The 26,650-nt window shown below is 54.0% G+C and overlaps 1 protein-coding gene across 6 annotated transcripts; it reads left to right on the top strand.

Moving 5' to 3' along the window:
• IGF2 (insulin like growth factor 2) lies at nucleotides 1-19,702 on the top strand. 6 transcript variants are annotated; one of them, XM_072639489.1, is made up of 4 exons: nucleotides 1-22; nucleotides 8,410-8,566; nucleotides 13,375-13,535; nucleotides 14,816-19,702. In XM_072639489.1, the coding sequence occupies exons 2-4, from the start codon at nucleotides 8,410-8,412 to the stop codon at nucleotides 15,050-15,052; spliced, it is 555 nt and encodes a 184-aa protein (XP_072495590.1). In that variant the 5' UTR covers nucleotides 1-22; the 3' UTR covers nucleotides 15,053-19,702. The 6 variants fall into 6 exon arrangements, with proteins under 6 accessions (XP_072495590.1, XP_072495586.1, XP_072495587.1 ...); XM_072639485.1 differs by lacking the exon at nucleotides 1-22 and adding an exon at nucleotides 430-539; XM_072639486.1 differs by lacking the exon at nucleotides 1-22 and adding an exon at nucleotides 1,539-1,719.
• The last annotated feature ends 6,948 nt before the right edge of the window (nucleotides 19,703-26,650 follow it).

Consider the following 26,650-nt stretch of genomic DNA (forward strand, 5'->3'; position numbering starts at 1 on the left):
GGAGAAAAGAAGGCGCTCCGAGGTACCCCTACCCGTTGCCACCCCTGGTCCGCCGCGCGCGCTTCTCTCCCAGATCTTGTATTTTCTGCTGGGATAAACCTGAACTCGTCCCCAGCCTCGCTTCTCTTTTTAAAGGTCAAGACAGAGTGACCCCGGACGCTTGGGTGCCTGCAGCCTGGGAGTTCCTGGCCTCCCAGGCCGCTCCCCCCCTCCACCCCGGTTCACTGAGCACCCAGGACTGCCTGGTTTTCCGTATGGAAGGCGCCGGCTTTGAGGAGACGCGTATTGTCTTCCTCCCAAGGCGGCAGCCCCGCTCCCAAGCGCACGCCTCACGGCTCCCTTGTCCGTTGTCCCCGTCCTCTGTCCCCGCGCCGCCCCCCTACAATTCACACGCACGCACGCACACACATACACACACACACACACACACACACACACATTTCGCTGTTTATTTGCCACGGAGGAGGATAACGAAGGAGCAATTAAGCGTTCAAAGCCTCGCTAGACAGCACACCGCCGCAGCCTTCGCAAAATCTGGGGTATGCTTTTTTCCTGGGCTGTGGGTTAGCGGGGCCCTCTGTCCCGCAGGGGTCCCCAACATTTCTGGTAGCCCCTTGTTTGCTGGAAGGCAATGCCCTGCACCCAGACGGCTTGCCCTCTCACCTCCTGTGGCTTTCTTTTGTGTCCTTACTAGGAAAGGGATTAGCTAGGGGTGCTCTCGGCGTTGGGTCTCAGGGTGGCAGGCAGCTTTATTTGATCTTCCGCAGAGCTTGGGGGGCCGCGACCTTTTCGGACCGGTTCCCCTCCCGGCTGCAACTGGAGCAGCCTCTCTCCTAGCTTTCCTTCTCGGCTCGCCCGCTGAGTCCCTGCCCACCCGGCCGGTGGGTTGCTGGCTGAAGGTCCGGGAGGCGGCTGCAGCAGTTTCGGGGCTACTACTCTGACTTCTTTCTGTGGGCCCCCGGGCTGCCAACTTTCTCTGTTCTCCCTTCGGGGGTGGGGAAATTGATTGGGAAAAAAACAATGTCAGTGCGTCCTCCTTTTCCCTTCCAAAAATAACATTAGGCGAAGCTAGCGGCTGCTGTGCCCAGAGTCCGGGGACCTTCCGAGTCCCCGGGAGCAGCCCTGAGGACTCCGGGCTCCAGTCCTCAGAATTGACGGAGGCCACGGAAAACAGGGAGTAGCGCCCTACGTCCCTTCGTTGTTGCGAGCCCAATTACCGAGCGGACTCCGTTCTGCGCTCTTTGCGCGCCTCCCGGCTCCGCGCCCCCTGACCACTTTGCCACCGCATTCACACATCCACACACCTCACTTTGCTAGTTTAGGGTGCCGAGCCCGCATCTAGGAGGGCAAAGGCGGGAGACAGATGGTTCGATTGCAAGTTTAAAGAGCGTTTGGGACTATGCCTAGACGCGCGCACATTCACAAACACGCAGGCAGGTAGAGAAGGGCACAGGGTTTTGCTAACTCGGGCACAGCCAACTGGCCCTAACGTGCGCGCTAACCCTTCGGCACCACAGGACGAAAGAGGGTGGGCTGGAAGAGACAGGGGACCAGATGTCCGCAGTTGGAGCCCGGCAGGACTCAGTGCCGCGTTGCGTTCAGCTGGACGGTGCTCCGAAGATTCAAGAATCTCGCACTTTGGGGCACTGGTACCTTTCCTCTGCTCCAGCCTCCACCCAGATTATTCGGGAGGAAACGGGGGCAGCGGACCGAGAAGCGGTAAGGACAGGTGGCACCTTGAGGGGAGGGAGCGCTCGGGTTACTCTAATACCTTCCAGGCACTTTCGGAGAAAAGAAAAGGACCCGGGGTAAGAGGGTGATTTTGCTGCCGAATCCCGCAGGGAGCGGGATGGAAGGGGCGAGTACCGGGGCTAGAAATTCAAGCCCACGCGCTCGCCCGCGGGGAGAAGGCGCATCCTTTTCCCGAAAGCTAAGCGTGGAGAGGCAGGAGAAAACAGACTCCTGAGTCTGGGGACCTAGGGACAGACCTATCTGTTCAAAGACTGTCAGCGCCTTCCTTTAGACTGATCGCCTACAGCCCTCGAAGCTGAGCTGACACTGCCAGCCCGTCAGGCAACGCCACTACCTGAGAAGAAGATCCGAGACCCTGTCCGCCAGCTGTCTCGGTTTCATTCTTCTCCAGGGAAGAGAAAAAGAAAAGGTAGGAAAGAAAGAGAGAAAGAAAAAAAGGAAAGAGGAGAAAAGAAAGATGGAAAAGGAAGGAAGAGGAAAGAAGAAAGAAAAAAGAAGAGAGAAAGGAAAGAAGGAAAGAAAGAAAAAGAAAGGGAGAGAAAGGAAGCCAGAAAGAAAAGAGAATGACCACACTGCCATTTCCAAACGCTCCACAGAAAAACTTTATTGAAATTTTCTTTTCTCCCTTGTTTTCTTCTCTTCTTTCTTTCCCTTCTCTACACTCCTTTCCTTCTTTTCGGTTTTCTTCTTTTCTCTTATTCCTTTCTTCTTTTCTGTCGCTTTTTTCTTATTCTCTTTACTTTTTCTCTCCCATTCCATCATTATTTTCTACTTTTCTAACCCACCTTTCTCTTTTTTACTTTCCTTTTCAGCTTTTTCTTCCTTCCTTCCTTCTTTCTTTCCTTCCTTCTTTCCATCCTTCCTCCTTTTCTTCCTTTCTCCCCTCCTTCTTTTTTCGGTCTTTCTCTTTTCTAATTCTTTCTTTCTCCTTTTTCCCGTCTTTCTCTTCGCCTTTCCTCTTTTTCTTCTTCTCTCCGTTTTCTTTTCCCCATTTCATTCCCGTTCTTTATTTCTTTCATTTTTGCATTGTTTTATTTCTTGGCTTTCTTTACAAAATTCCTATCCCCGCTTTTTTTGCCACCCCCCCCCTCCAGCTCTGGGGGCCACCTCCCCTCGCCCACTCCTCCCCCCCCCCCCAGCTTGGCTCGGTTTTCGGGGCGGAGCCGGGGGGCGGAGCGAGATAACCTTCTTCCAAGCCATTGGGTCGGGCCTGCCGCCAGTAGTGACATCCAGCGATCCGAGCGGGTTCTCCCAAACCGTTATAAAAGGACCGCAGGAGGACGGATCTGTCTGTCTCCTCCTAGACGGAGCAGGTAGTCGGGAATTCGCAGCGTCGGCTCACCATCTTCGCGTCGCCGCCGCCTTTCCATCCCATCCGACGACGTGGGCGCTGCCCCCGCCTCACTTTCCATCCTGCAGGCGCCCGGCGCCCCTCCGTCAATCAACGTCCTTCCCCCCTCCCCCTCCCCTTCCCCCTCCTTTTTTTTTTTTTTTTTTGCTGCTAATTGGGGCCTCTGTGCGGAACGCCAAACTGCCTTTTCCTTAACTACCTCAGCTTTCATCCCATTCCACCTCCCTTAAAGGGAAAAGGCAGGTTCCGCCTCCAGAGGTCTCATCTCCTTCCCCGCCCTCAGTCCGCCCCACAGGATCCCCCAAATTGCAGCCCATTCTCTCTGTAGCCTGACTCCGGAGGCGGAGGACTCAGGCCCGCGGGGTGCCTCGCAGAAGGCGTCCCCCCGACGTGGGAGGCAGTTTGGTCCCCTTCCCTTGCCCTTAGCTTAAATCGCTCTGTCTTCCCTCCCCACCCTCGCACCCATCGCCCTTTCTCCCCGTTCTCCCTCCTAAGTACCCCCTCCCGGTCCTCCCCGCCCTGCCCGGCCCGCCCCTGTCTGCCCGCACCCTCGGCCCTCGCCCTCTCTCTCTGTCTCCTGTTCTCTGCCCCCTCTGCCCCCTCTGGCTTCGCTCGCTCGCTGCACGCCGCCCTCGCTCACTCTCTGTCTGTCGCCTGTGCTCTATCTTTCTCACTGACTGTCTTCTGCTACTTCTGTCCACTGTTCTACAAAACCCTCTTCACTATCTCCCCAAACTTATCCAAAAACAACGAGTCAACCCGCCCCGCCCCAAAGCCCGTCCACTTGAATAAAAAAAAAAAAAAGACAAAAAAACCTAACTACCACCCCCAATATAAAAGCCAGAACCAGCCTGACCCGAATCCAAAATTAGACCAATGATGAGATTTCGTCAGCGCGGGAACACGGCAAGAGGAGTCGCTTCAGGGTCGGCGGACGCGAGTGTCAGCACCCTACAACAGTCCCGCAGCAAGGAGGTGGGCAGTAGCAGTGGCAGCTTTGAGGTAAGCCCCCGGACGGCAGGCTGGCCAGCCCCGCGGCCCGTCAGCCCGCTCACCGGCCCCTCAGGCGGCCTGGCCGGCTCCCGGCCCCTCCCCAGTGCGCCCTAGGACAGCACAGGACCGACGGGGCGGCTGGGGGAGCTGCTTTCCAGCTGGGAGGGGCTCTCCTCCTCTCCCTGCGCCCCTGAAGCTCAGGGTCCTTCTTGCGCTCTCTCCCGGGTCCTTGGAAGTGGGGGGCACACTCGGGAGGGGGCAAGTGTCCCAGACTGCATAAAGAAGCTGCGGAGAGGCTCCGCAGAGGGAACGGGGTCGGGGGGGAGCTCCGCGCTGTGGGTAAACAGTCCCCCCTCCAACGTGTCTCTTGGGGCTGCAGTGCAATGCCGGGAGTGTCCGCAAGGGGACGCCCAAAGGGCGACCCAGTCTGGCCCATAGGGGGCCCCCCCACATGAGCAGCACCCCCCATCTCTCTGAGACTTGCTGGCTCCAACCCAGAGGTGGTGTTTGCACCCTAGGCGGTTGGGGATGGGGGTGGAGCTCTTGAAGAAATGAGTAAGATGATGACGGGGTGGGGGGGGGCTCAGTTCATGAGGCGACCCCAGTTTGCAAAAGTTCTTTCTGGGAGGGGCCTCCCCCTCAGAGGGGCGGGGCAGGGTGGGGCCAAGCTCGACCTTGGTGGTATTGAACAGTGAGTTTGTATGAACTCCCCTCGAAAAACTTGGGGAGGCTGGGGGGCTCTGGGGTCTGCTACAGAGCTAAGGGGCGTGGTCAGGACCTGGGGGCTGGAGGAGAGATGGCAATCTGAGAGGAGGCACCCAAACTCTAGTTCGTGGGCTTCTAGTGCCAGGAGAGAGGTGCAAGGACTGAAAGGTAGGGGGGCTTCTCCAGGCTTCCCTCGATTTGAGACATACGAGCTTAGCCCTGAAAAGGGGGGCATAGAGAAAGGCGGGGCCCAGGAGGGGGCAGGGAGAAAGGGGGAGCAGAGGAGGGGAGAGACTATAGATAAAAAAAGGAGGAAAAGATACCATAGGGTGGGACAGAAATAGAAAGGGAGGGGATTAGAGAATCATATTGGGGGGGCTATAGGGAGAGAAAGAAATGAAAGGAGAAGGAATAAATCCAGGTTGGAGAGAAAGGAGGAATCTACCTGAAAATCCCCTCGGTAGGAAGGGAAAGGACATCATGCTGCTCAGCAGCCCCTGCACTCTCTTGGCCCACGCCCAGATCGTTGTGGGGGGGGGGCGGGGAGCCGCTGGCAGTGACTGATGGAAAGTATGTGAGGAGGGGGCTGGCGTTCATTGAAATAGAGGATATAGGGAGAAGGATGGCGTGACATATGCTAAAATTGAGGGGGGGGAGCAATGGGGAGGAGGGAATCAGTAAAGCAGCCAGAAGCTTTTTGGGACAAACCCCAGTCTCTTCCCAGGCACAGGTGAAAGCAGTTCTGTAGGGTGGGGGCACTTAGGGGGATATTTTCCTTCCTCCAATCCCTCCTCTCTCCACCCTCTCCACCCCCTCCCCCCCTCCAGCCTCTCCTCCTCCCTCCTCCCCCCTTCCCCTCCCCACTCCAGCCCCTCCTCCCCCCCTCCTTCCCCCTTCTTCCTCCTTCCCCTTCCCCTCCCTCCTTTCTCCTCTCCATCCCCCCTCTTCCCTCTCTTCTCCCCTTTCTTCTCTCCCCTCTCCCCTCTTTTTTATGCAATGCAACACAACGCAATGCAATATATTTGATTTGAACTGAATCAGTGTGAATTCTGCGAACATTTAGAAAGTGCTTTGTGCTTACAATGAGTCCAGGTAAAGGAAAGGGAACCAGAGAATTGTGTCTCTCACCTTCCTCATTACGGATACTGGAGCACCCTCAGCACCTCCCTCATTTCCTCTGCATCCTCCTCCTCTAGCTCCTTCCCTATCCACTGGTGTCATGGGGGCTGCACTCAGCATTGGGGAGTGGCAGGTTTCCCCATAATGGACACTATCTACACCAAAGCTGTCAGTCATGTCCTCCTGACCTGGATGTGGGGAATGTCCCAGGCCAGGCTCCCGGTGGCCACCACCTCTGACTTAGCAGCCACTTAGCTTGAGCTCAGCTGTTTCTTGTGGGGGTTACCTCAGGAAGTTCAGAAGCCAGGGCCGGAGGGATGGGAAACAACTGAGAGCAAGGAGGAGTTAAGTGAGGTTACTCAAACTGACTTGCCCAATCCTTCCCGGGAACTGGCCAACTAGAAAACTTGGGCAGGCTTGGGTTTCCTTGTAGCTTTCACCCACCCTCCTTCCCTTAATGAATCCAACCCTGCTAAGCTGGAGACCAAGTCTTGCAGTAGCCTCTGTTTTCTGAAGAGTGAGGTACTGCCCACTCACCTAAGGTGCCTGGAAGTGGAAGGCAGGTCTTCACATTGAGGAGAGCTCAAGAAAGGGCTGAAAGAGTTGTAGAGGGAAGGAAGGTCCCGGGGTGAGACAGGAGGCCAGACAGGACAGGAGTGAGCAGATATCACTCTGTGTGTGTGTGTGTGTGTGTGTGTGTGTGTGTGTGTGGTGTCAGGTGCTCAATGATAAAGACCTTCCCTCCCCCACCCCCGAGTTTACTGTATACACTCTATCCTCACTGTCATCCAGGGAGGTAGATAACATAAGAATTATTGCCCCCATTTGACATAATAGGAAACTGAGGTTCAGAAAAGGGATATGTAAGGCTCAAGGTCATAAAACTCAAGTGGAAGAGCTGTCATTCTGACTCTCTTTGGACTCAGCTGTCAGAGTTCCTTCCTTTAGACAGACCACATTGCCCCAGATCCCTTACAAAGAATGTTGGCTCCTTCTGAGACCCCGTCGAAGAGGTTTGGGAGGCAGGGCAAGGAGGGAGGTCTTGGGGACAGATGTGATAACCTTGAGAGGGAGCCGGTTACTGCAAGGGTCCTGAAGTTTCTTTAGAACAGGTCATTCTATTTGTTAAGCCCTGCTGACTCAGGACTTCTGCCTGGCTGCCTTTTAGGGACTTCTCTGGGAGTGAGCTGCCTGACATTTCCCTACCCAGAAAATGTGGGCTCCAAGTAGTGTCTGGGACTGAGCTGGGAAACCTGAATTTGAAGGGAGGTCTGTTGCCTGCTAACTTTATAAAATACCCTCAGCTTCCCCAAGGATGCTACTCATTGGCATAGGAAAACCAAGGTCCAGAACAGCTAAGCCAAATGTTGGGGGGAGGAAGGGGCAGCCACATTACTCTTGGGGTATGCCGGTAGACAGTGCCAATATCTGAAAGAGTTCATGAAATCTGTGTGGTATCTCTGGGTAGGGGAAAGTTTTTTGCCCAGGAATCTGACAGGATAGGGAAAGGTGCCTTATAGGCTGAGTTCCTAGTGTTTGTTAGTTAGGATCCATTAGGCAGCACAGACCCAGATGGGGCAGGGTTATACTGATCTTGGATCCCTGAAGCCGTGGGTCTCTGGGCTAGGGCTGTAGGGGGTGGTGCCACTTTGGCAAATCCTTGAGGACCCAGGTAATGGTGATGTAATCTGGGAATTGTTCCAGAGTGCCTCTTAGGGACCCTGATATCATTGGCTGAGCTGAAGGGTGGGGGATTGGGTGAGCTGAAGAAGTAGGAGGAGACTAGGGAGGGACAAGCAGGGGCGTGGTTATGGACTGGGTTGGACTTTGGGGGCTGGGGGCTACATAAATGTGTGAGCACAGATCAGCTCTCAGTTTCGGAGATCACTGAGAGCGGAGCAGTCACCCTCCAAGCCTTCTGCTGGGCACTGGTGGAGAGACAGAAGACAGCCTCACTCTTGGAAAAGCTCACGGTACATCTGGGGAAGCAAGCCTCCCGCTCAAAGCCAAGAGGCTGTGAGTGCTGAGAAGGGGGGCCTTAGGGTAGGCTCTCCACTGACTCTCCAAAGCTGGAAGGGACCTCAGAGGCATCCTTCCCTTCCAACCCCTACCGCAGCAGCCTCCCCCGACCACTGGGCATCTAGCTTCCAGATGAATATCTCTAGCAATGGGCAGCTGATTACCTCCTGACGCAGCCCATTCTATTTTGAGGCAGCTCTGAAGAAAGGAATATTTTCTGACATCCAGCCGAATTTTTTATCTTCTTTGCCTCTTGCACGCATGGCACCCCGGCTTTCCCAGGGCCAATGGGACAAGTTTATTCTCTTTTCCCCTCTACAGCTCTTCCTGTCCCAATCTTCTCTTGTGGGAAGGAGAGAGGTGCACTTTCCTCCCCACCCAGCTTGGGATTGTTCCAGGCTGGACGCCTACCACTACGGTCTTGCTTGTGTAAGTGAACTAATCTTGGGCTGGCTTTTTTCTCTCTACAGATGGGTTTCCCAATGAAGAAGATGTTCCTGTTATCACTCACCTTTTTGGCCTTTGCCTCGTGCTGCAACGCTGCTTATCGCCCCAGTGAGACCCTTTGTGGTGGGGAACTGGTAGACACTCTCCAGTTTGTGTGTGGCGACCGCGGCTTCTATTTCAGTAAGTGGGTCTCTGAGGGGGTGGGGTGGGTGGTCAAGGGCAGGCCAGTGGAGTGCTCTGGAGCTGGGCTAGTCTGGAGAAAGTAAGATGAATTGGGTGGACAGGTACTTGACCAGGGTTGTCCTTCAACGAACATTACATTAGTGTAGGTTCATTGCTGGCTATGGGTGGAAAATACCCAGTCTTCCCTGAGATAAGTGCTGGCTTCATACCCCCTCAGCTTTCTAGTGAGTGTCTATTGTTTGACAAGTCCTATCTTACACATGGTGTAGGGAGCAGGAGAAAGAGCAGTCTTTTTCCTGGGGGCTTCCACTTTTAGTCCAAAATAGGACACATACACACAGAGATATATCCCTACTTTTGGCTGGGCGAGACCACCCACTGCTGGGGATGGTCTCTCTCTGGGATCTGATGGGGTGGATGGACTTCAGGTAGGTAACTTTTCCCATCTGTCATCTTGGAACTGGCTCAAGGACTCTTCTAACAAGGTATGTGATTTTAAAAATGACATGCAGATTTTATTTAGATGTGTACATTCAGTTTGCCAGTGTTGTGGGCTACAGTTCTTGGAAGAGCGGAGACTCTGTAGGTCTAAGGGGATGCCCCACATAGAGCCCTGCAGACTCCCACCCTTCCAGAGCTGCCCAGCCCTCAGCTAAGTGAAAGGTAGTGGAATGAAAATGTGGCTTGGGAAAGTGGCTCAACTTGAGACGTTTAGCCTTTGCTTGGGAAGTGAATTTGAATGAAAGGGGGATCTTCCAAGTGCGGGAAGAGTTTGGGGCCAACAGAACAGAAGCAGAGACTAACCAATAGAGTAGCAGAGTCCCAGGCTGTAGATGAGGGCCCAGGTCTGTCGTTTATTAACTGTGTGACTGGGAGAGTCTTTGCCCTCCTCTAGACTTTCTCCAATTCTTTCTCTCAAAAATGAGAGGCTGGACTTGAGCTACTGTCGGCATCATTAGGCCGGTAGGTGATCCTATGCATAGAAATCCCTCCGAGAAACTTAGCGGCAGGCACCTTGTTGTCTGCCCTCCCACTTCCCTGCCGAGCTGGTATAGAGATGCAAGAATGGGGAGAGGCAAGGGGAGGCTCCCGTGTGGTCGCCGGACCTCTGCTAGTCCTGTGCCTTGCCTAGGGAGGGGCGCTCCCTCTCTCCTGGTCTCTGCCTCTCTCTATCTCTCGCTTACTATCACTGTCTCCCTCTCCTACTCTTTGTCCCTCTTTCTCAGGCTCTGCGCCTCCTCCTCCTGCTGTCCCTATCTCTTCCGCTGCCCAGTTCTGTCTCTCTGATCCTGTCTCTCTCTGCCTCCTCCTACCCCCTCGTCTTTTTGTATATCTCTCTCCGTCTCTTCATCTCTCTCTGATTTTCTCTTCCTCCTTCTGTCTCCATTTCCTTGTCTGCCTATCTCTGTCTCTCTGCCTCTTCTTATCTCTATCTGTGCCTGTATCTCTGTTTTTCTTGACCTCTGCCTCTCTCTTTCCCCATTGCCTGGTGCCAAGGATTTTTTGTTTTCTGGGGGTTTTTTTTTTTTTGGTTTTTTTTGAGCCTTCTGTCTCACCTCCTATGGAAATCTCTCCCAAGAACACTCTGCTTTCTCTGTCTCTATCTTGGTCACTATCTGGTGTTTCTGGGTGTCTCTCCCTCCCTCTTCCTTTCTTGCCTGTCCTGGGTATTCTGGAAAAGAAACAGATTCTAGCATCATTCCCTCTGAGGTGGCAGATGCTAGACTGGTTGTCTTTACCCGCTCCTGCTTGGGGTGGTAGTGGTAGTTGGTTCATGCTGCTGAACCTTCTGAGACACATTCTCTCTCTCTCTCTCTCTCTCTCTCTCTCTCTCTCTCTCTCTCTCTCTCTCTCTCTCTCTCTCTGTCTCTCTCCCACCTCTGCCAGTCTCTATTTCTCTTCCTCTCTCACTCTCTCTCTCTTCTTCTGTGTCTCTCTCCCTCCTCTTTATCTCTCCCAATCTGTCTCTTCCTACTCCCACCTCAAGTTCGTTCTCCTCTCCTACTATGAGCAAATTCCTTATTCTTCTGGGTCTGAATTTACTCCCATGTAAAATGGGTCTGAGGTGATGTTTAACTGAAGTCCCAGCCCTCTAAGGGCATGGAGCATGGAGGGACTTCCAAAGCTACCTGGAAGTGGGCTCTTGGCCAGAGGATGAGGAAGAAAACTGAGTGGGCTATTGTGGTGTCTGGGGATCCCTTTCTGGCTTCTTTTCACTTGTAGGACTTGAGGCAAGTCTCTTCCCTTCCTAGGACTCAGTTTCCTTGTTTGTAAAATGAAGGTCTTGTGAGACCTTGGAAGTATTTCTGATAGGCCAAGGGAAGACAGCTTTGTGTGCTGGCTTATCACTTTCTGCTGCCCACCCCCCACTTTCCCCTGATGAGTGAGGTCCTTCTGGGTCTCTGAGAATGCTGGGGCCACTTAGCCTTCTTCCCTGATGAAAAGCCTGGCTCCTGCAAGATTCAGGGAGCCCTCCCCAAAGGCAAGGACCACCTATGCCCACCCTCCTCGCCAAAGCTCTCCAGAGCCCAGCCCGGGACGTGTGTGTAGGGAGGAAGCCCTAGAAAGACCAGCCCAGCTGCTGTGTTCTCAAGATGAGAAAGAGGCAACAAGCCACAGTCCAGGGAAGGGAAATAGACCACCGCCTCAGCGAGGGGGTGGGCTGGGGAGCAGAGCTCAGGCTTCTTTCTAAACAGCTCCTGGTTGCTCCTTCCCAACAGCTGATAAGAATTGAGCTCCCCTCTCTGGGTGCTGACGGGGCACATTCTTGGCTTCTGCGGCTGCACACAATAATACTGGGTGAAAAGAGCCAGGGATTTGGGGGGGGGGTGGGCATTAAGGGAGTAGAGCAAGGCTCCTGGGCTCAGGCTCAGGATGGCAAAGGCAGGAGTAGCGATCACAAAGCAGCCGATGGTGGTGCAGTCCTGGCTCATGCAAGGGAGAAAGGCCATGAATAGTCAAGGGTTTGTCTCAGGCTGCTAGCTTGATTGAGAGGTGGGTGTGTTTGTGTGTGTGAATGAGTGTGTCTGTGTGTGAATGAGTGAGTATGCGTGTGTATGTGTATGTGTGTGCTCACATGCGTGTGTCCAAGTGTGAGCAGCGTGGGACTCAGCCCGAGTGAGCCAGCCTTCCTCCATAAAGAACTTCTGTCCAGCAGGGCTGCACCCCGTCCTCCCCTCACTCCCCATTGCCCTCACTGACCTGACCTCCTCAGTCCTTCCTTGTCTTTCTCTGAGCATCTCTGCAGTGCTTAGCATAATGCTCTGCACACAGTAGACGCTTAATAAAGGCTGCAGGGTTGGATCAAGTGATTTAGCACCTGCTGTGTGCACAGCACTAGGTCAGGCTCACTATTGTGGGGTAAAGAGTCCCAGGCTTCCCTCAGCAGCCTCAGCTCTCCCCTCCCCCTACTCCTGCCCTCCAGAAAGGCAGGTGCTGGTCAGTGTCAGTGGTGTCTGTGTCTCGGCCTTCCTCTCCAGCCTCCCTGACTCCTGCCTCAGGGGCACTTTGCAGACCCACACTTCTCCTCAGTGGGAGGAAGCTTGGTTGCGGTTCCGCGTAGAGGCAAGGCAGGAGGGGCAAGATCCTAGCTAGTGTCTTCAAGGGAGAGAAGCCTTGCTCCCAGTTTAGCTCCCTGAACGATGAGGGTGAGGGAGAGGATGGGGGGAGAGATGGATTGGGGCTAGTTTAAGGCGACTCACTCCTCCCCTCCCGTCTTCTTCCTGACCCTCCTTCACAACACCCCATCAGGCACCTCTCCCAGGTCAGGTGTTAGTGCCAGCCACAGCCCAGATGTTGCCTGCAGGCAGGTGAACAGGGAGAGCCAGGGGGTCTCTCCTGCGGCCCCCCTAGAGAGACAGCCGGCTTCCCTTGGGCTTCCTGAGGGATCTAATCTCTTTAAGGCGGTGGGTGGGCTGAGCTCAGTCTCCCTGCTTCTTGGCGACCAATACTTCCAGGTCCATTAGGGATTTCCTGTAGCTGGCAGGGGTCTTCCCAACCTCCCTCCCAGACTGGATCTCAGACATGCCAAGGGGAATGTGCCAATGGGGCCTCTGCTCTTTATTCCCGAGGTGACCTGGAGCAGGGCTCTCCCCGAAGCCTCAGCTTCTTCCCTCCCTGGGCCTCAGTTTCCCCCTCTGTTCAATGGTTGGGAGCAGGATTGGGTGGTTTCTTTGAGTCCTCCCTTCATGAGAAGTTATGTTTGGGGTGCATTCTCGGGTCTTCACTTCTGCTGTCCTTCCCCTCTTATTTCCTACATGACCCTGAGCAAGTCACTGGGATCCATCTGTTGAATGGGTATAGCAGCCTTGTTTGCTTCCCGAATTTGGTGGGTGGGTGGGAGGTTTTCCAAAGCTCCTTTAAATTCAATGAGGTCCTGATGGAGTCTGCTGGATGGACCTGGAGGCTCAGTTTCTTCTGCTGTAAAATGGGGGGGGGGTTGTCCCAGCTACTCTTGGTTGTCTTAGAATGTATCTGGTGACAGGTTTATTGTGCCAAGTCCTGTGGTGGACAGATCTTTCCGGACCCTCATTCTGTGTGTGACATTGACCTCCCCACATCCAGCCAGAGCTTCTCCTCCCCTCTTGTGCTTGGCCCATGGGCCATAGGCAGGGCAATAGGAACTTAGGGTGCAGCCACTGGGAAGGAGTAAACTAGGATGTTGCCAGGTTGGAGGTGATGGTCTCGCCTCCTCCTTCTGTGGGTCAGATCTCCCCTCTCTGGGCTTCCTCAGTCTCCCCATCTGGGAATGTCCCACTACCCAGAGATACAGTGGGCACTGAAGGGCTCTCTCCTCTTCCCTTCAGGTCTTCCTGGCAGACCCCTGAGCCGCGTGAGTCGTCGCCTGAATCGCGGCATCGTGGAAGAGTGTTGCTTCCGCAGCTGTGATCTGGCCCTGCTGGAGACCTACTGTGCTACCCCTGCCAAGTCCGAGAGAGACCTGTCAGCCTCTATGATGGTGCTCCCGGTAAGTGTCTGGAGACGCGTAGCCGTGGCCAAGAGCCAGGCAAGGAGTGAGGGAGAAGAGGGTCCTACCAGCTCCCCTCCGCAGAACCCACGAGCCCCTCCCACCGCCCGCAGCCCGCGCCCCTCACGGGCCCCTCGCCCCCCTCGTAACACCCCTCGGACCCCTCGTGCGCCTGGGACCAGGGTCCATGCCTGACATGGTGCCCGAGCAAGAGAGCCAACCTGGGAGGCAAGAGGCCTGAGGTGCCTCCTGGGGGGCTCCCCCTCCTTCCCCATGCTCCCCCCTTCCAGTCTGTCCTCGCCCTGCGGTCACTGTCTTTGCCTGAGGGCTGCCATGCCCTCCTGCTTGGCTGTGCCATCAGCAGTGGCATTCCGATATGGCCTGAGGCCATACTGTGCCCCAGGAGGTCAGTGGGCTCCATTGCCCACTCTCCCATGTCTGCACAGCGTGACCTTCACCAGTCATATCCTTTCTTTGAACCTTACTTTCTTCTTTTGCAAAATGGAGACAGAGGAGTCTGATTGCCCTGCCTTTGGGGATGGTTGTGAGAACAGGATGAGCTGATGGATGTGAAGGGTGGGCCCCAAAAGGTGAATTATTGGTCATGGCCAGATGGGTAAAATCCAGCCTCCCCAACGCCTCCCCACCCCCAGCCCAGGGGGAGGTGAATAATGACTAATGGGAGTGGGCAGACTCCCAGCTCAGTCTGCTAATGGGCAGAGGGGAAGAATGAATGGATTTGTTTATTGTCTCTGGGTTTTTCCTTCTGCTCAGAGGTGTTTCCATGTGGTGGGCCAGTGGAAGAGAACCCCACGGTCCCTTGGGGCTGTAGTCCAGGCTGGGCCAGCTCTGGTCTCTGCTTGTTCTCACAACTATTGGGGGGTGCCTGGGAAGGTCCCCTGGCAGAGGGGACCAGGCGGAGACCTCACTTGGGCTCCTCCTGGCTCAGCTTTGGCCTTGTGAGCTCCCAGCTCCAGCTCAGCTCCAAACGTTTCTCCGAGCTCTCTGGGCAAGGTCTGGGCCGCTCCCTCTCTACCTCCTCCCAACCAGCTAGGAAACTCTTTCTTCTGCCTGACCTCCATCCCAGCTGCTGTCCACGCCCTCTCCTTCTCTCCCCCATCCTCAGGAGCACCCAAGGCTGGCTGCCTACCATCTCCCCTGGAGGCCTGATTGTGATCGGCTGCTCCTGGCTCCTCTCTGCTCCAGCGCTGACTCCACTTTCTTCCTTCCCTTTACATGAATTCTGCTCTCTTCCTTCCTCCTTCCCCTCCCAATCTCAGGAAAACTTCCCCAGATTCCCTGTGGGCAAGTTCTTCAGATTTGACACCTGGCAGAAGTCAGCCCGCCGCCTCCGGAGGGGCCTGCCTGCCCTCCTCCGTGCCCGCAGGGACCGGCTGAGAGCCCAGGCGCTGGAAGCGATCAGAGAGGCCAAGCGTCACCGTCCCCTGATCACCCTGCCCAGCGAAGACCCCATCCGCAAGGATGCCTCATCCGAAAAACCCACCAATCAGAAGTAACCTGGGTTCCTGCCTTTCTGCCCCTGGGATTGGATTCCTCTTTATCCATGCTCTCTCTCCTTTTCTTTTGACAAATTTGGCCTCTATTTTTCCAAAGGTTTTTCTTCCAAGATTCCCTGCTTCCCTCTTCCCACCCCACCCTCGCCGTATACCACCTCATCCTTTCTCCCCTCACCCTCAAGCCAAGGGGCTTTGAGTAGCTGCCTCCTTGGTCATCTCTAGGCAGCATCTGACCATTACCCTAACACCAACAGTGTGGGCTGCCATGCTTTCTGGGGCCATGGTCTCACCCCGCTATCACATCTATAGGATTTTCCAAAGAGCCCAACACCCATGGGGTCCCCATGGGGATCAGTTAGCTCACCAGCTTCCCCTTCTCTCCTTCCACGCTCCTCAGTCAGATTGGCTTTGGACTGTGACGTGGACTCCCACGGCGGCAGCAAGAGAGGGCCTCGCTACCAACCGAGGTTGTGGGTGACTCCTGGTGCCCATTCTGCTGGGAGCTCAGCCAGGGCAGGGGGACCCCGAGCCTTGCCTATAGATGTGATGTCTCCCCACTCCACCATCACTCCGGGGATTCTGTTCATTGGCATGTTCCAAAACTCAACCCCCAAACCACCCCGTTTGTTTGAACCAACCTCATGTTCTCTGCTCCTTTCCCGCCATCTACCATCACTGAGGAGGAATCCCCAGCTGACAGTCCATTTGCAGGTTTCTGGTTCACTCACTTTTCTGCCTAACTACAATATTCCATGCCTACTTGCACCTTTTAATCATCCCAAAGTGAGAGAGAGGCAGAGAGTAGGCTACACTAGAGAATGGAGCAGAGCAATCCGGGCCCTGTCCCCCAGGTGAGGCTGTCCAGCTGCCTTTGCCAGGGCTCACCTCGGTCTAGCCCAGGCCTAGACCCTGCGTCATCCTTCGGCAGAAGAGCTCCATCCAGCTGACCCCTTTTTTGTGTGACATCATCTAGGGGACCCTGGTGCTCCTCCATCAGTGTGTTTATGGTGCTAAAGTGAGTTGGCTGGGACAGATGGGGAAGGAACACCTCATCAGGGAAGGGTGAGAGGGTGAATCCTGACCAATCTGGGCAGCTGGCTTTTCCACTAGAGAAAAGTAGGAGAATGCCATTCTTTCTTCCTGTTTCCAAGGCACACGGTTTGGTGAACTCTTCTCCACTTTTTTCATCACACAGACGAGCACACACATGCATGCACCCACACTCACATCCATGCATGTGCCTAGCACGTGCCTTCACACCAGACTGCCACTCCACATACACACACACACACACACGCGCACACACACCCCCACACTCACACACACATTTCCATGAAGAGTTCCCAAACTGTGGCAGACACCCCCAAGCATGTGCCTTCAGGATCCGGCATTCTCAGGCTTCCCTGGCAGATGGTTCACCCTCTCAGACTTCTGCCTTCCCCTCAGAGCTCCCGCCAACCCCCTTCTCTCACACAGCAGGTAGCTTTTTTATTTTTTCCATAGCTTTCTCCAGTGCCGTTCTGTGTCATCCTTTACCTACCAAAATTGGTCCCTCGGCCTGTATTTTTTTCTCCCCTCCCGCCCCCACCCCCAGCGCCTCTAGTCCCCTCCCTCCATCCCTCCCCTGGCCCTTCCCCTTCTCGAAAGGTGGTGGGCACGGTCAGGTTGAGGATGGGGAGGAGGGAGGAATCCTGCTTTTAAGCCTAGTTTTCTTAAGGGTGGGATTCCTCCTCTTGGGACGACCACAAAAGCCAGAGCTGGGGGTGGCAAGAGGCACCACGTTTGAATTCGGACCATTTGGCCTCATTGTCCAGCAGGCCCAGCCTGAGGAGGCACTACCTCCTGGGGGTGCACTCTGGCCGGCCCTCCTCCTGTGGGGAGAGCAGGCTGGGGTGAGAACCAGAACTCTGCCCCTCGCCTGGGCTTCCAAATCCAACCGCTCAAATAGCCAGCCAGTCAAGCCACCTTCCTGCCCTCTTCTGCCCCAGTCCAAGGGGAGGCTCACTGTCCTCCTCTCAGCTCCCAGGATCACTTTCTGTCTGTTTCTCAGTAACCATGCACCATTGAGCCAATATATTCCCTGACCAGAACGGCACTCCGATAAGCCAGCCACAAACACGTACAACAACCAAGAACCTGGGGAAGGTCAGCTCCTTTTATTTATTTGGTATCAGGGATACACAAGTGCGTGAGGAATGAGATTGGTCCAAAGTCGAGGTGGGCAGGAGAGGACCGATGGCTCCTCCAGTCAGGCCCTAGAGCCACCAGCTTTATCCAGCTCCTCTCCATAAGACTGCTCCCCACAAAAACACCAGGACTGGGGAGCAGGAGCAGACCAGGGATGAAGAAGGGGGAGGGAAGGAGTGGAGGTGCGTTGGGAGGGGGTGTCTTCTTTTTTTCTTGGAAGAGCAGGAAATCGGAGAGAGTCATGAAGGAATTGCAGATCGCAGGTCTAAAACCCAGGAGAGCAAATTCTCAAATTTACATCAACCTTTTTTCTCACTGGGGTCATTTTTTCCTTCTCTCTCTTTTTTTTTTTTTTTTTTGAGGCAACGTAGTTCTGCTTTAAGGCAAGCACCAAACAGCTTGGATAGTTTTTGCTCTGAACCAAAAAAAATAATAAAAATAGACATAAAAGTTTGAAAAAAATTAAAACAATAAAAAACGCCCAAAAAAAGGGGAGGCTTTTAAAAACAGAGCCCCGAAGATGCTCCAAGCCATCTCAAGGGAAGGGTGTGAGAGCGTCGCCTGGCCCCTTCCTGAGGGCTTCTCTTTCTGCCTCCTCATATATTGTCATATAATCCCTTTTTCTTATTAACCTTAATTAAGCTGAGAGCCAGTCCTGGAGGGGGGCTTGCCTCCCTCAAAGATACCTGGCAGGGGATGTCTCCTAGAATGACAGCCCAGGCCTCCTCCATTGCCTGCTGCTCGTGGGGTGGAGGCCCCCAGAGTCCTGCTGGGAATCTTTTTTCTTTTCCTCTCCTTTTTCTTTATCGCTTTCTCCAGCACTCTGGGCTGAGAGTGTGTGGGTGCCATGTTAATCTTGTGTGACTGTTTGTGGAATATTGTTACCATCCTGTTTGTAAGGGGGAGGGGGCAGACAGTGAGAGTTGGGGGTCCCCACCCTTGGGACCTACCAAGGTCCTACCAAGGTGAGGACCTAGGGAGCAGAGCTGAGCTCCTGGGTGCCTGCCAGAGGCCACTTCCTAAGGGGTGGTGATTGATCTCATCACTCAGCCTGCATGCCACAAGGGTTGGGGGGCTGCAGGCAGGAAGGTTACCATTCTGTCGAGGAGAAAAGTGGCTCTTCTCGCATGTCCATTCTCAAGGCCCTGGGAACACAGCTATTTTCTTTCTAGCTCCCCATCCCAACTCTCTCCCCAGCCTCCCCCATTCCAACCCAGAGAGACTGGTCCAGTCTCCTGTGGAAGTGCTGTTTTGTGGGAGAGATCATGTCTGACGGTTGGTCACACCATGGTTGGTCAGCAGGTTTCCTAGGACCCATGTGTCAAAGGGTCTAGTGGCCAGGCTACCAGCTCCAAGGTCGATAGGAGGGTGGCTGGACTGAAATGTTTCCCAACCCACCTTGGCTTTTAGTTCAGCCACTCTACCAAAAACCGCCTTCAACCAGCTTAGAAACCCAAAGTAACCAACTCTGTGGGTTTCTTGGAGAGAGAGCCCTTCGGGAACTCTTGCTAACCCCCAAATAGATGGCAGACACATTTTTAAAAGCCTTGATAATGGGAATGGTGGAGAGTAATCAAAATTGATCAATCACATACTTATCAAAATCTAATTTTATCTAATCAAATGTCTCAGCAAAATCTGGGCACTGACTGGGCACCAATTGGCTTCTAAACCTAATTAAAATAACAACCAAAACCATCTCTTTACTGAGGTAGCTACCATGTTATCAAAATTTGGAACATTTGAGCTTCAATTGGGCATCATTGGGTTATGAATTGGCTTCTAAAAACCTAAGAAAATACTTTATTTTAAAAAACTTTGCTGAGGTAGCAACAACCTTGATGAAATTAGAATTGGGATACCAACTGGCTTCTAAAAGCCAAGACAATTTTTAACAAAAGCAATTCAGAAATTGTGTCCTTGGGTCTTCCAACCAAGCAGAGCCCAGGGGAAAAGCTCTACCAATTCCTAGCATCATGTGGCATCCTTAAGGTTGCCCAACCTCCCACCGGGGCAGTGGTTCCCTAAGGGGTTGGCCGCTCTTGGCCAACATCGGCTATGTTTAGCTGGCCAGAGAAGCTTCATTTCAGTGTGTCACCGCACCCAAGGCCATCCCAAGATCACGGCGCTCTCCACTGTCCTGACATCTCTGGGTCCCATCCTGTCGGATCCCTTCATCTCCACCCCGGTCTTTGGCGGTTTCCCCAGATGCCTCTGGACGACCCAAAGGGAGGAGTCCTTTCCTCTCCTGGCTGTGTCATCATTCAAAGACCATTCAACCTGGGGGTTCAATATTCATTATTGGCTTCTGTTTTGTACAACAGGGGGTGGGGGGAGATAATGTATCCGGGCTGATGGATTCATATACATGTGCTCAGCTTAATTAATATGCGAAACTCTCTCTTCTTAAGTTTTGCAAATATTATAACTTGCATTATCAATAAAGCAATCAATTATGCTCGCCTCCAGTCTCTGGCTCCCTTTTTCCTTCTGGGATCCTCACAGGGAGAGGATGGAGGGGGAAATGGTGAGACTGATGGAGGGAGAGGGGAGGAGAAGCGTGCTCTTCAGACATGCCAGTGGGCTTGCACCTCCCTGCTCCCTTTCTTTAAAGCAGGAGGACTCCAATCCCCTAGGGTGGGGTGGGGGGACACACCCCACAGTGCTCTTGCTCAAAGACAGATTCATTCCAACCAGGTGTTCTGAACCTTGTGTTGGGCCGGAAGTATGTGGGGGTGGGGAGAATCAGAGGGCCATTCCTGGTGCTTAGCAATCCCTTAGTTTTTTAGGGGACAGCTCCTGTCAGCCAGCTTTTTTTTCGTGGCCTTTAGGCTAGGGATGCTTTTCTAAGACCGAATCTTAAATGGCTAGTTTCTCCTCCCTGGATCAAACACTCTAGAAATCCACCTGGAAAAGGGCTACTATTATAGAACAAAGACCAGAAAGGGACCCTAGGGCCCATTACCGCACTGAGAGTGCAAAGAGCCTCCCTTTTGCAGTGAGAACTGATAGGGCTTGGCTCTCAGGGAGACTGGGAGACAAGTGGTTCTAATGAAAGTTAGAATAAGATGGGGTGGGACAGAGAGCACTGGGGTCTGTAGATGTGTTCTGCCTGGAAGTGAGGAGTGACTGGGCCACCAAGGCAGACAGGGAGAGGAGGTGAGCTTTGGAAGGCTGGGGGATGGGGAGCCAGGGACGCCATTTTAGGCCTGAGGAACAGGATGGAGACAAACACAGTCTGAAAGAAAGAAAATGGCGGTTCTTGGAGGCCCAGGCTTGGGAGGCAGGGATGGGAAGGAGAGGAGCCCTGCCCTCTAGCAAGTCCACTCAGAAGGACTAGAAGGAGCCCTGGGGCCTCCTGGTGAAGGATCCTGAACCCTAAGCAATAGAAAGCCGTTGACAGCATTGGAGCAAGGTGGAGGGGAGACAGAAGTCGGGGCAGGGAGCTCCAGGCCTCCCCGGAGCTCCTGCTTCTTTGGGGAAGGGTCCACAAGGAGCGCCAGGTCCAGATGGTGGAAGATGCTGAAGGCCTGATGTACTAACAGGAATTTGAGCAGGCAGCCATGGGTGGCTCTTGAGGGACATGACGTGATCAGGTCTGTGCTTTAGGAACATTATTCTGACAGCTTTTGCAGCATGTCCAAGAGGCAGAGAGTGGGAAGAAGGTGAGGTCAGCTTTGCCCAGAGTAGGACAGGAGGGGGGATACCTCTCCCCACATGCTTCTCACTCCACCCTCTTCCTTTGCCCATCCTTCCAGCTCACTCTCCTGATTACTGAAATGAGAATCCCATAAATGGCAGAGCCCTCATTGTCTGCTCTCCACAGAAGTTGGATGGCAGACCCAAGCAAAGCCCTTGATGGCAGAGGGGAGACTTGCAGGCCCCCCTTCAACCAAGAAGGGCAGCTCCTCTCTTCAGAGAATGACACCCCCTACCTCATGCAGAACTTCACCTGGAGATTCATCCAGCACCTGACAGCCAGTGTGTCCAGTCCAAAACTCAGCCTTATCACCCCTGGACACCCCTTCTCCTGATGCTGAGCTCCCAAGCTCTAGGCCGCCATGCCAAGATCTGTACCTTCTCCTCTTCCACACCTGGGGCTTCTCATCTGTGTCAAGTCCCGCCCTCCCATTAATCCTGCGCTAACTAAAGGAATGATCTTAAAGACCCCATTCCCCTCCTCAGCCAACCCATGCCCCCCTCTTTCTGCTTTGCCATTTGGAAGGCTGCCCTTGATCTCCAGAGGCCTTTTGCTCACTCCTTCCACCTTCTAGCTCTCTCCCAACCACAGGACTCCCCTGCCCACGCTCCCTCAGACTGGTCATGGAGGAGGAACCAGAACATTCCTTGCTCCTCATCGCCATTTCCAGACTCTCCCTCTACTATCTTCTCCAACTCTTGGGACTCACTGTGTCCATACTTTTCCTTCAGTCCACATCAGTCTGCACATCCCCAGACACTCTCCTTCTTTCCTCTGTGGGTTCAACATCCCCCTCATGGCTTTCTCTCCTCATCCTGGGCCCTCTCACTAGGGGATTTCAACATATCTAGTGATACCTCAGACATCCCAATCTCCTCAACTCTCAGTCAAGCAAGCAATGTACATTTATTAAGTGCTTACTGTATGCAGGCACTGTGCTAAGGACTAGAGATACAAATAGAAGCAAAAAGAAAGACAGTCTCCAAGGTAAGCACCATTCTAGGGAGGAGAAAGATGGTGGGATGAAAGGAATGGGGCAGAGGGGAGTACCTACATGAGGCACACAGGTATGTGGTAAAAAACAAAGGACCTGAAGGTCAGGCACCCAAGCAGGAGGGGAAGTAAACGTGGCTATCCTTGCCCAACATGGCAGTCCCCTAGAAGGCGATGATAGAAGGGGCCCAGCATGGCAGAGGGATGTTCTAGGGGATGAAGAGTCTGCTAAGCCAAAGTGGTGAGGTCTGGGGAGTCCCCGGAGCAGAGAAGTGAGTGACCACCCCTCTACTGCACCCCAGCTACATGGAAGAGGCAGCCATCAACTACCCATGCTCTACCTTCTGGGTCCACACATCCTTCATCTCATGGTCATTTTTCATCATCATCTTTCCCTGAGCATCCTACCCCAGTCCTATCCTCTGTCATCACCACAGACCTGCCAGCTCTGTCCCAAGCTGCTGCCCCTAAACGGATGATGGGCTCCCCTCTTCCCTATCTCACCTCCTTGGTGAACCTACCCACTGTCCTCCACCCTGATTCCCTTTCCCCAGTTCTATTCCTAATTCCATCCTGCTAAGCCCCAGCCTTGGATCCCTCCCATCATCTGCCCCCTTCCCTTCTCTTTGTGTGCTGCTGAGCAGAGCTGAGAATGGAAGCCTGGGCCCGTCTTTGGGGCCGCATTCCTCCCCTCCCCCATTGACTTGTTGACTGACTATACAAAAGCTCCTTTGGAGACTCAGGTTCTCCTCCTCCCCTCTGGGTCTCACCCTCCTCTCTCACCTTGTGCCCCATTTCTTCCCAACATACACAAGCCCTCCGTTCTCCAGGCTGGTCTAATAACAGTGACCTCCTGGTACAAATGGATCCTGACAAAAATTCCCAACAAGGAGCCTTAGCTGGAAGTTGCGTCACCATCACTACATTTCTTTGCTACTCTGGGCCTGTTTCCTCCTTTGTAACATGAGGAGGAGGATCACACACACACACACACACACACACACACACACACACACACACACACACATTATACCTCCTTCCACTCTCTGAAGGTTCTATTAGGAAGTCTGAGATCAGCCTCTTTGATGTACCCCCACTGTTCCTTTTCTGTCCTCTGGCACCAAGCAGAACAAGGCTAGACCCTTTTCCATGGGATAGCTCTCATGGCCCTACCTGAATCTTCTCATCTCCCCTTTCCCCTTCACTTCCCTCAACTGATCCTCATCGAACGTGGACCTAAACTCTTTCCAGTCCCTCCTCTGGACACCCTGAAGCTCCTTTCTCGTTTGTGGGGCCTCATCCTCCTGGTGAGACTAAGGCAGGATGGAGTCCAGGTACCTCTACTCCTTAGTGCTGTTCCCTCTCTCACTGCAGCTTGAGATTGATGTAGCTTTGGGTCTGCCATGTCCCCAGGACATGTACTGAGTCTTCTCATTGCCTCCTCCCTCCCTCCACCCCAGCTCTCATGTGAATTCAGAGTTAGAAGAGAATTAGCTGTTGCTGACTTCAAGGTCATGCTTTGTTTTCTGATGCCCCCATCAGGGGGGCCTTTCTAGAGGCTCTCAGAGCTGTGGAGTCCAGCCTCAAAGGCTGAGCGTCCCAGACTCTCTGGGCTAGAAGGCACCATGGATTTCATCGATCTAACATGGGTCTGGAAAAACACTTTCCACAGGGGCCTCCTGTGGAAGTCTCTGGGGCAAACCAGAAAAGGCTAACCCAGCTGCGCTCAGGGGCAGCTCTTCTGGATAACTCTGTCCTGATGTCCCTTACTCCAGAAACTCAACACGTCCAAAATGGCTTCCACTGCCCCTCTCATGGCCACTCAGCCCAAAACGTCTATCCTTGCCAAAGGCCCCACCATCCTCCCATTCCCAAAGCTCTCACCCTCTCTCATGCTGCCCCCAAATCCAGGCTGGGCCCAGACCTGTGTGATCTCTCTTCTGACCCAGCCCCTACTTTGGTGCAGACCCTCAGCTCCTCACCCCTGAGTTATTACAGTACCCAAACCCTAACCCTTTCTTCTCCAGGTAAAACAAGCTGAAGATGTTCTTTTGTTCCCCAAAAACCTGAGCTCAGGATGCTCATGGTGACCCACCCTCCCACTGTGAACGCTTTGGTCACTGATTTTGAGTAGTCTCAGCTGTGGGTTCCAGACAAGGCTCCCACAGGTACCCAGCCTCATGCTCTGTCTGCCCCCAGGGCCTTGCCTGGGGATCAGACAATCACAAAGTGTTCAATGAGGAGGAACTTCAGAGCCCACCCTGTCCAACCTTCCTTTCCTCATCTTACAAATGAGGAAACTGAGGCCCAGAGCAGGCCCGTAGGGTTACTTACTCTAGACCCCAGGGTACAAAGCAGGGGCCTGTCCAGGGGGCCCAGGGAAAGTGCCAGGGCTAGAGCCTGGAGGGATGAGAAGGCTGAGGCCCCCCTGGCTGGGCCAGGCCTCCCTCATTAAGGCTGGGCTCCAGTGGTGGGGCTGGGGCCAGCTCCATCTCGGGCAGCCAGGCCAGCCAGAAAGCAGCGAGGGAAGGCCTGTTTGCGCTAGTCAGGCCCAGCGCAGAGCTCTTGTGGTTTGTGACCCACATTTTGGGCCTTTTTTTCTGAGCAGAACAAAGCCCAAGACAACGCGGCCCCACCCCCACCCCATCCCACCCTCTGCAGACAGAAACAATCTGTTTACACTGGTAAAGCAAAACATGGGCTCCCTCCCTCTTCCCTCCCTCCCCTCTGCTGGCCCGGGCTAACAGCGGCTCCCGCTCCCAAGCCTCTCCTTCTCCTGAAGGCTCAGCGGGATGGGGGGAGCCCTCTGTGCCAGTGCTGGGGAGGGCTGCCTGGGATGGAGCCAAAGGGACCCCACGGTCAGGCAAGGCAGCCACTGTGCCTTATGGGGTGGCCAGGACAACAGAGGCTACTCGCCAAATGTCTCAGAATGTGTTTAGAAGGGGGCAAAGTGGGCAAAGGGGACAAGTCAGGCTCTGGCTCTTCGCCAACTTGGGTCAGTCCCTGTTCGTCTTTCTATCTGCCCTAGTGAGGAGGGACAGCCCTGGATTTCCATTGGGAGGACCTGAATTCAAATCCTGTCCCTGCCATGTTGTATTCTTTTCCAATGCCCTCAGATTCCCCATCTGTAAAATGAATGGCTTGGATCAGATTGTCTCTAAGGACTTTTCTTTCTCTCCCTCCAGAATCTGGGGTTCCTTGTTCCCTCCTTCCTTTCTCTCCATCCCTTGCAGATCTCTTGCTCCAGAGGTTCTAGCCTATGGAAAGCAGCTGTGCTCAGGAACTCATGGGAAAAGGAGAGTCCCCTGTTCCCTTTCCTCTGTCCCCTCCCCAATAATTCCACCTTGTAACAAGGCATCTGCACCCATAGGCCTTTGCTCTCCCTCCTGGGCATCAGTCGCAGCCTCTGCTGCCCTTCACAAATGCAGTGAGGAGGAGAGGGCACACTTGGCAGGTGGACGCCTCTCAAGTTTCTGTTAACTGTGCTGCCACTCCAGTCAGCCCCTTTTCTTGGGTCCGTTTCTGTGGCTGTCTGTGCCTCTACCCCAAGCTTTACCTCCTTCTCTCTTTCTGTTTGTTATTCCAGATCTCAGGGATAGAGCCCAAAGGGCTCCAGAAGTCATCTTGGTCCCCTTGCCTTGTCCTAACTAAAGGGTAGCAGAGGCCAAAGGGGAAGAGACTCGCCCGAGGTCGCATAGCTGCTTCTCCCTCCATTTTTCCCAACAGTTCATGCGGTCAGATCAGGTCGAAGTCAGAGGAATCTGATTTCTGACCAAGTGAAAGAAGACTTTCCACTAACTCAGGCAGGGTGGGTGGAAGTCTCCTTGCTGGAGGAGCCAGGCAGTCAGAGGCAGCGATGGGGAGGCAGGGGCCAACTCTGCTGGGGGATTTTTAAAGGCAAGAAACCTGTGCCCGGTAGGGAACTGAGGCTGAGAAGTCTGGGACAGACCCTGGTCTCTGGGCTAGACAAGCCCTGCTGCCCCCTGGACACGGCCCCAGGCTTTCCTCCCCAAAAGGGGGCACGGAGAGCGCCTCCCCTCCCCCAGCTGCTGTACCCCAGAGGCCTAATGCGATTTCTCTGCCCCTTATTTGTAATTCTTGCCCTCACCTCCATCAGGAACAGATGTGTCCGAGAGAAGGAATTCTAGTTATTTGATGGACCAAGCCCAAGCCAGCGGCCCCGCTGATAAGAATATCTCTGCTTTCCTCCAAGCTGGGCAGGAGGGGCCCATGGAGGGAGGCAGCGTTTGAAGGGGTGAGGGGGGCAGGGTCCCTCCTGGTTGCCATGCTGAGCCCAGGTCCTGCTCTCCGTCCCCCGTCATCCTGAAGTCCCTGGGAATAAGACTCAGGTGTTCTCAAGGCCTGGAAAAGTGTTAGTCTGGGTGGTGATGGGCTTCTATGGCTGCTTCCCAAGGAGTAAGAAAGGGCCTATCCCACATGGGCCTGAGCCAGGGCAGACATTGTAGCCTGGCACACCCCAAGCTAGACGGACCTAGAGTCAGGCAGAGCTAGACTAAAATCCTGCCTCAGGCATTAGCTCCATAAGTTTGGGTTAGTGACTTAACCTCAGTGTTTCATCTGTAAAATGGGGGTAAAGACATCTATGCTAACCTCATAGGAATGTTGTAAGGGTTGAATGGAAGGATGGGCAGAAAACATTTCAAAAAGCTGAAGAGTGAGAAGAAAACCCTCACCATCTTGTGGGGCTTGAGAAAGAT

This window comes from Notamacropus eugenii, chromosome 2, assembly GCF_028372415.1.
Source record: "Notamacropus eugenii isolate mMacEug1 chromosome 2, mMacEug1.pri_v2, whole genome shotgun sequence".
Taxonomy (NCBI): Eukaryota; Metazoa; Chordata; class Mammalia; order Diprotodontia; family Macropodidae; genus Notamacropus; species Notamacropus eugenii.

What these genes read in the sequence shown, in the direction of transcription:
- IGF2 (XM_072639486.1), top strand. Translation starts at nt 1,555, where the DNA reads ATGTCCGCAGTTGGAGCCCGGCAGGACTCAGTGCCGCGTTGCGTTCAG. An exon ending in CGACCGCGGCTTCTATTTCA is followed by an intron (nt 8,567 to 13,374) that starts GTAAGTGGGTCT and finishes TCTTCCCTTCAG; the next exon opens with GTCTTCCTGGCAGACCCCTG. An exon ending in CCTCTATGATGGTGCTCCCG is followed by an intron (nt 13,536 to 14,815) that starts GTAAGTGTCTGG and finishes TCCCAATCTCAG; the next exon opens with GAAAACTTCCCCAGATTCCC.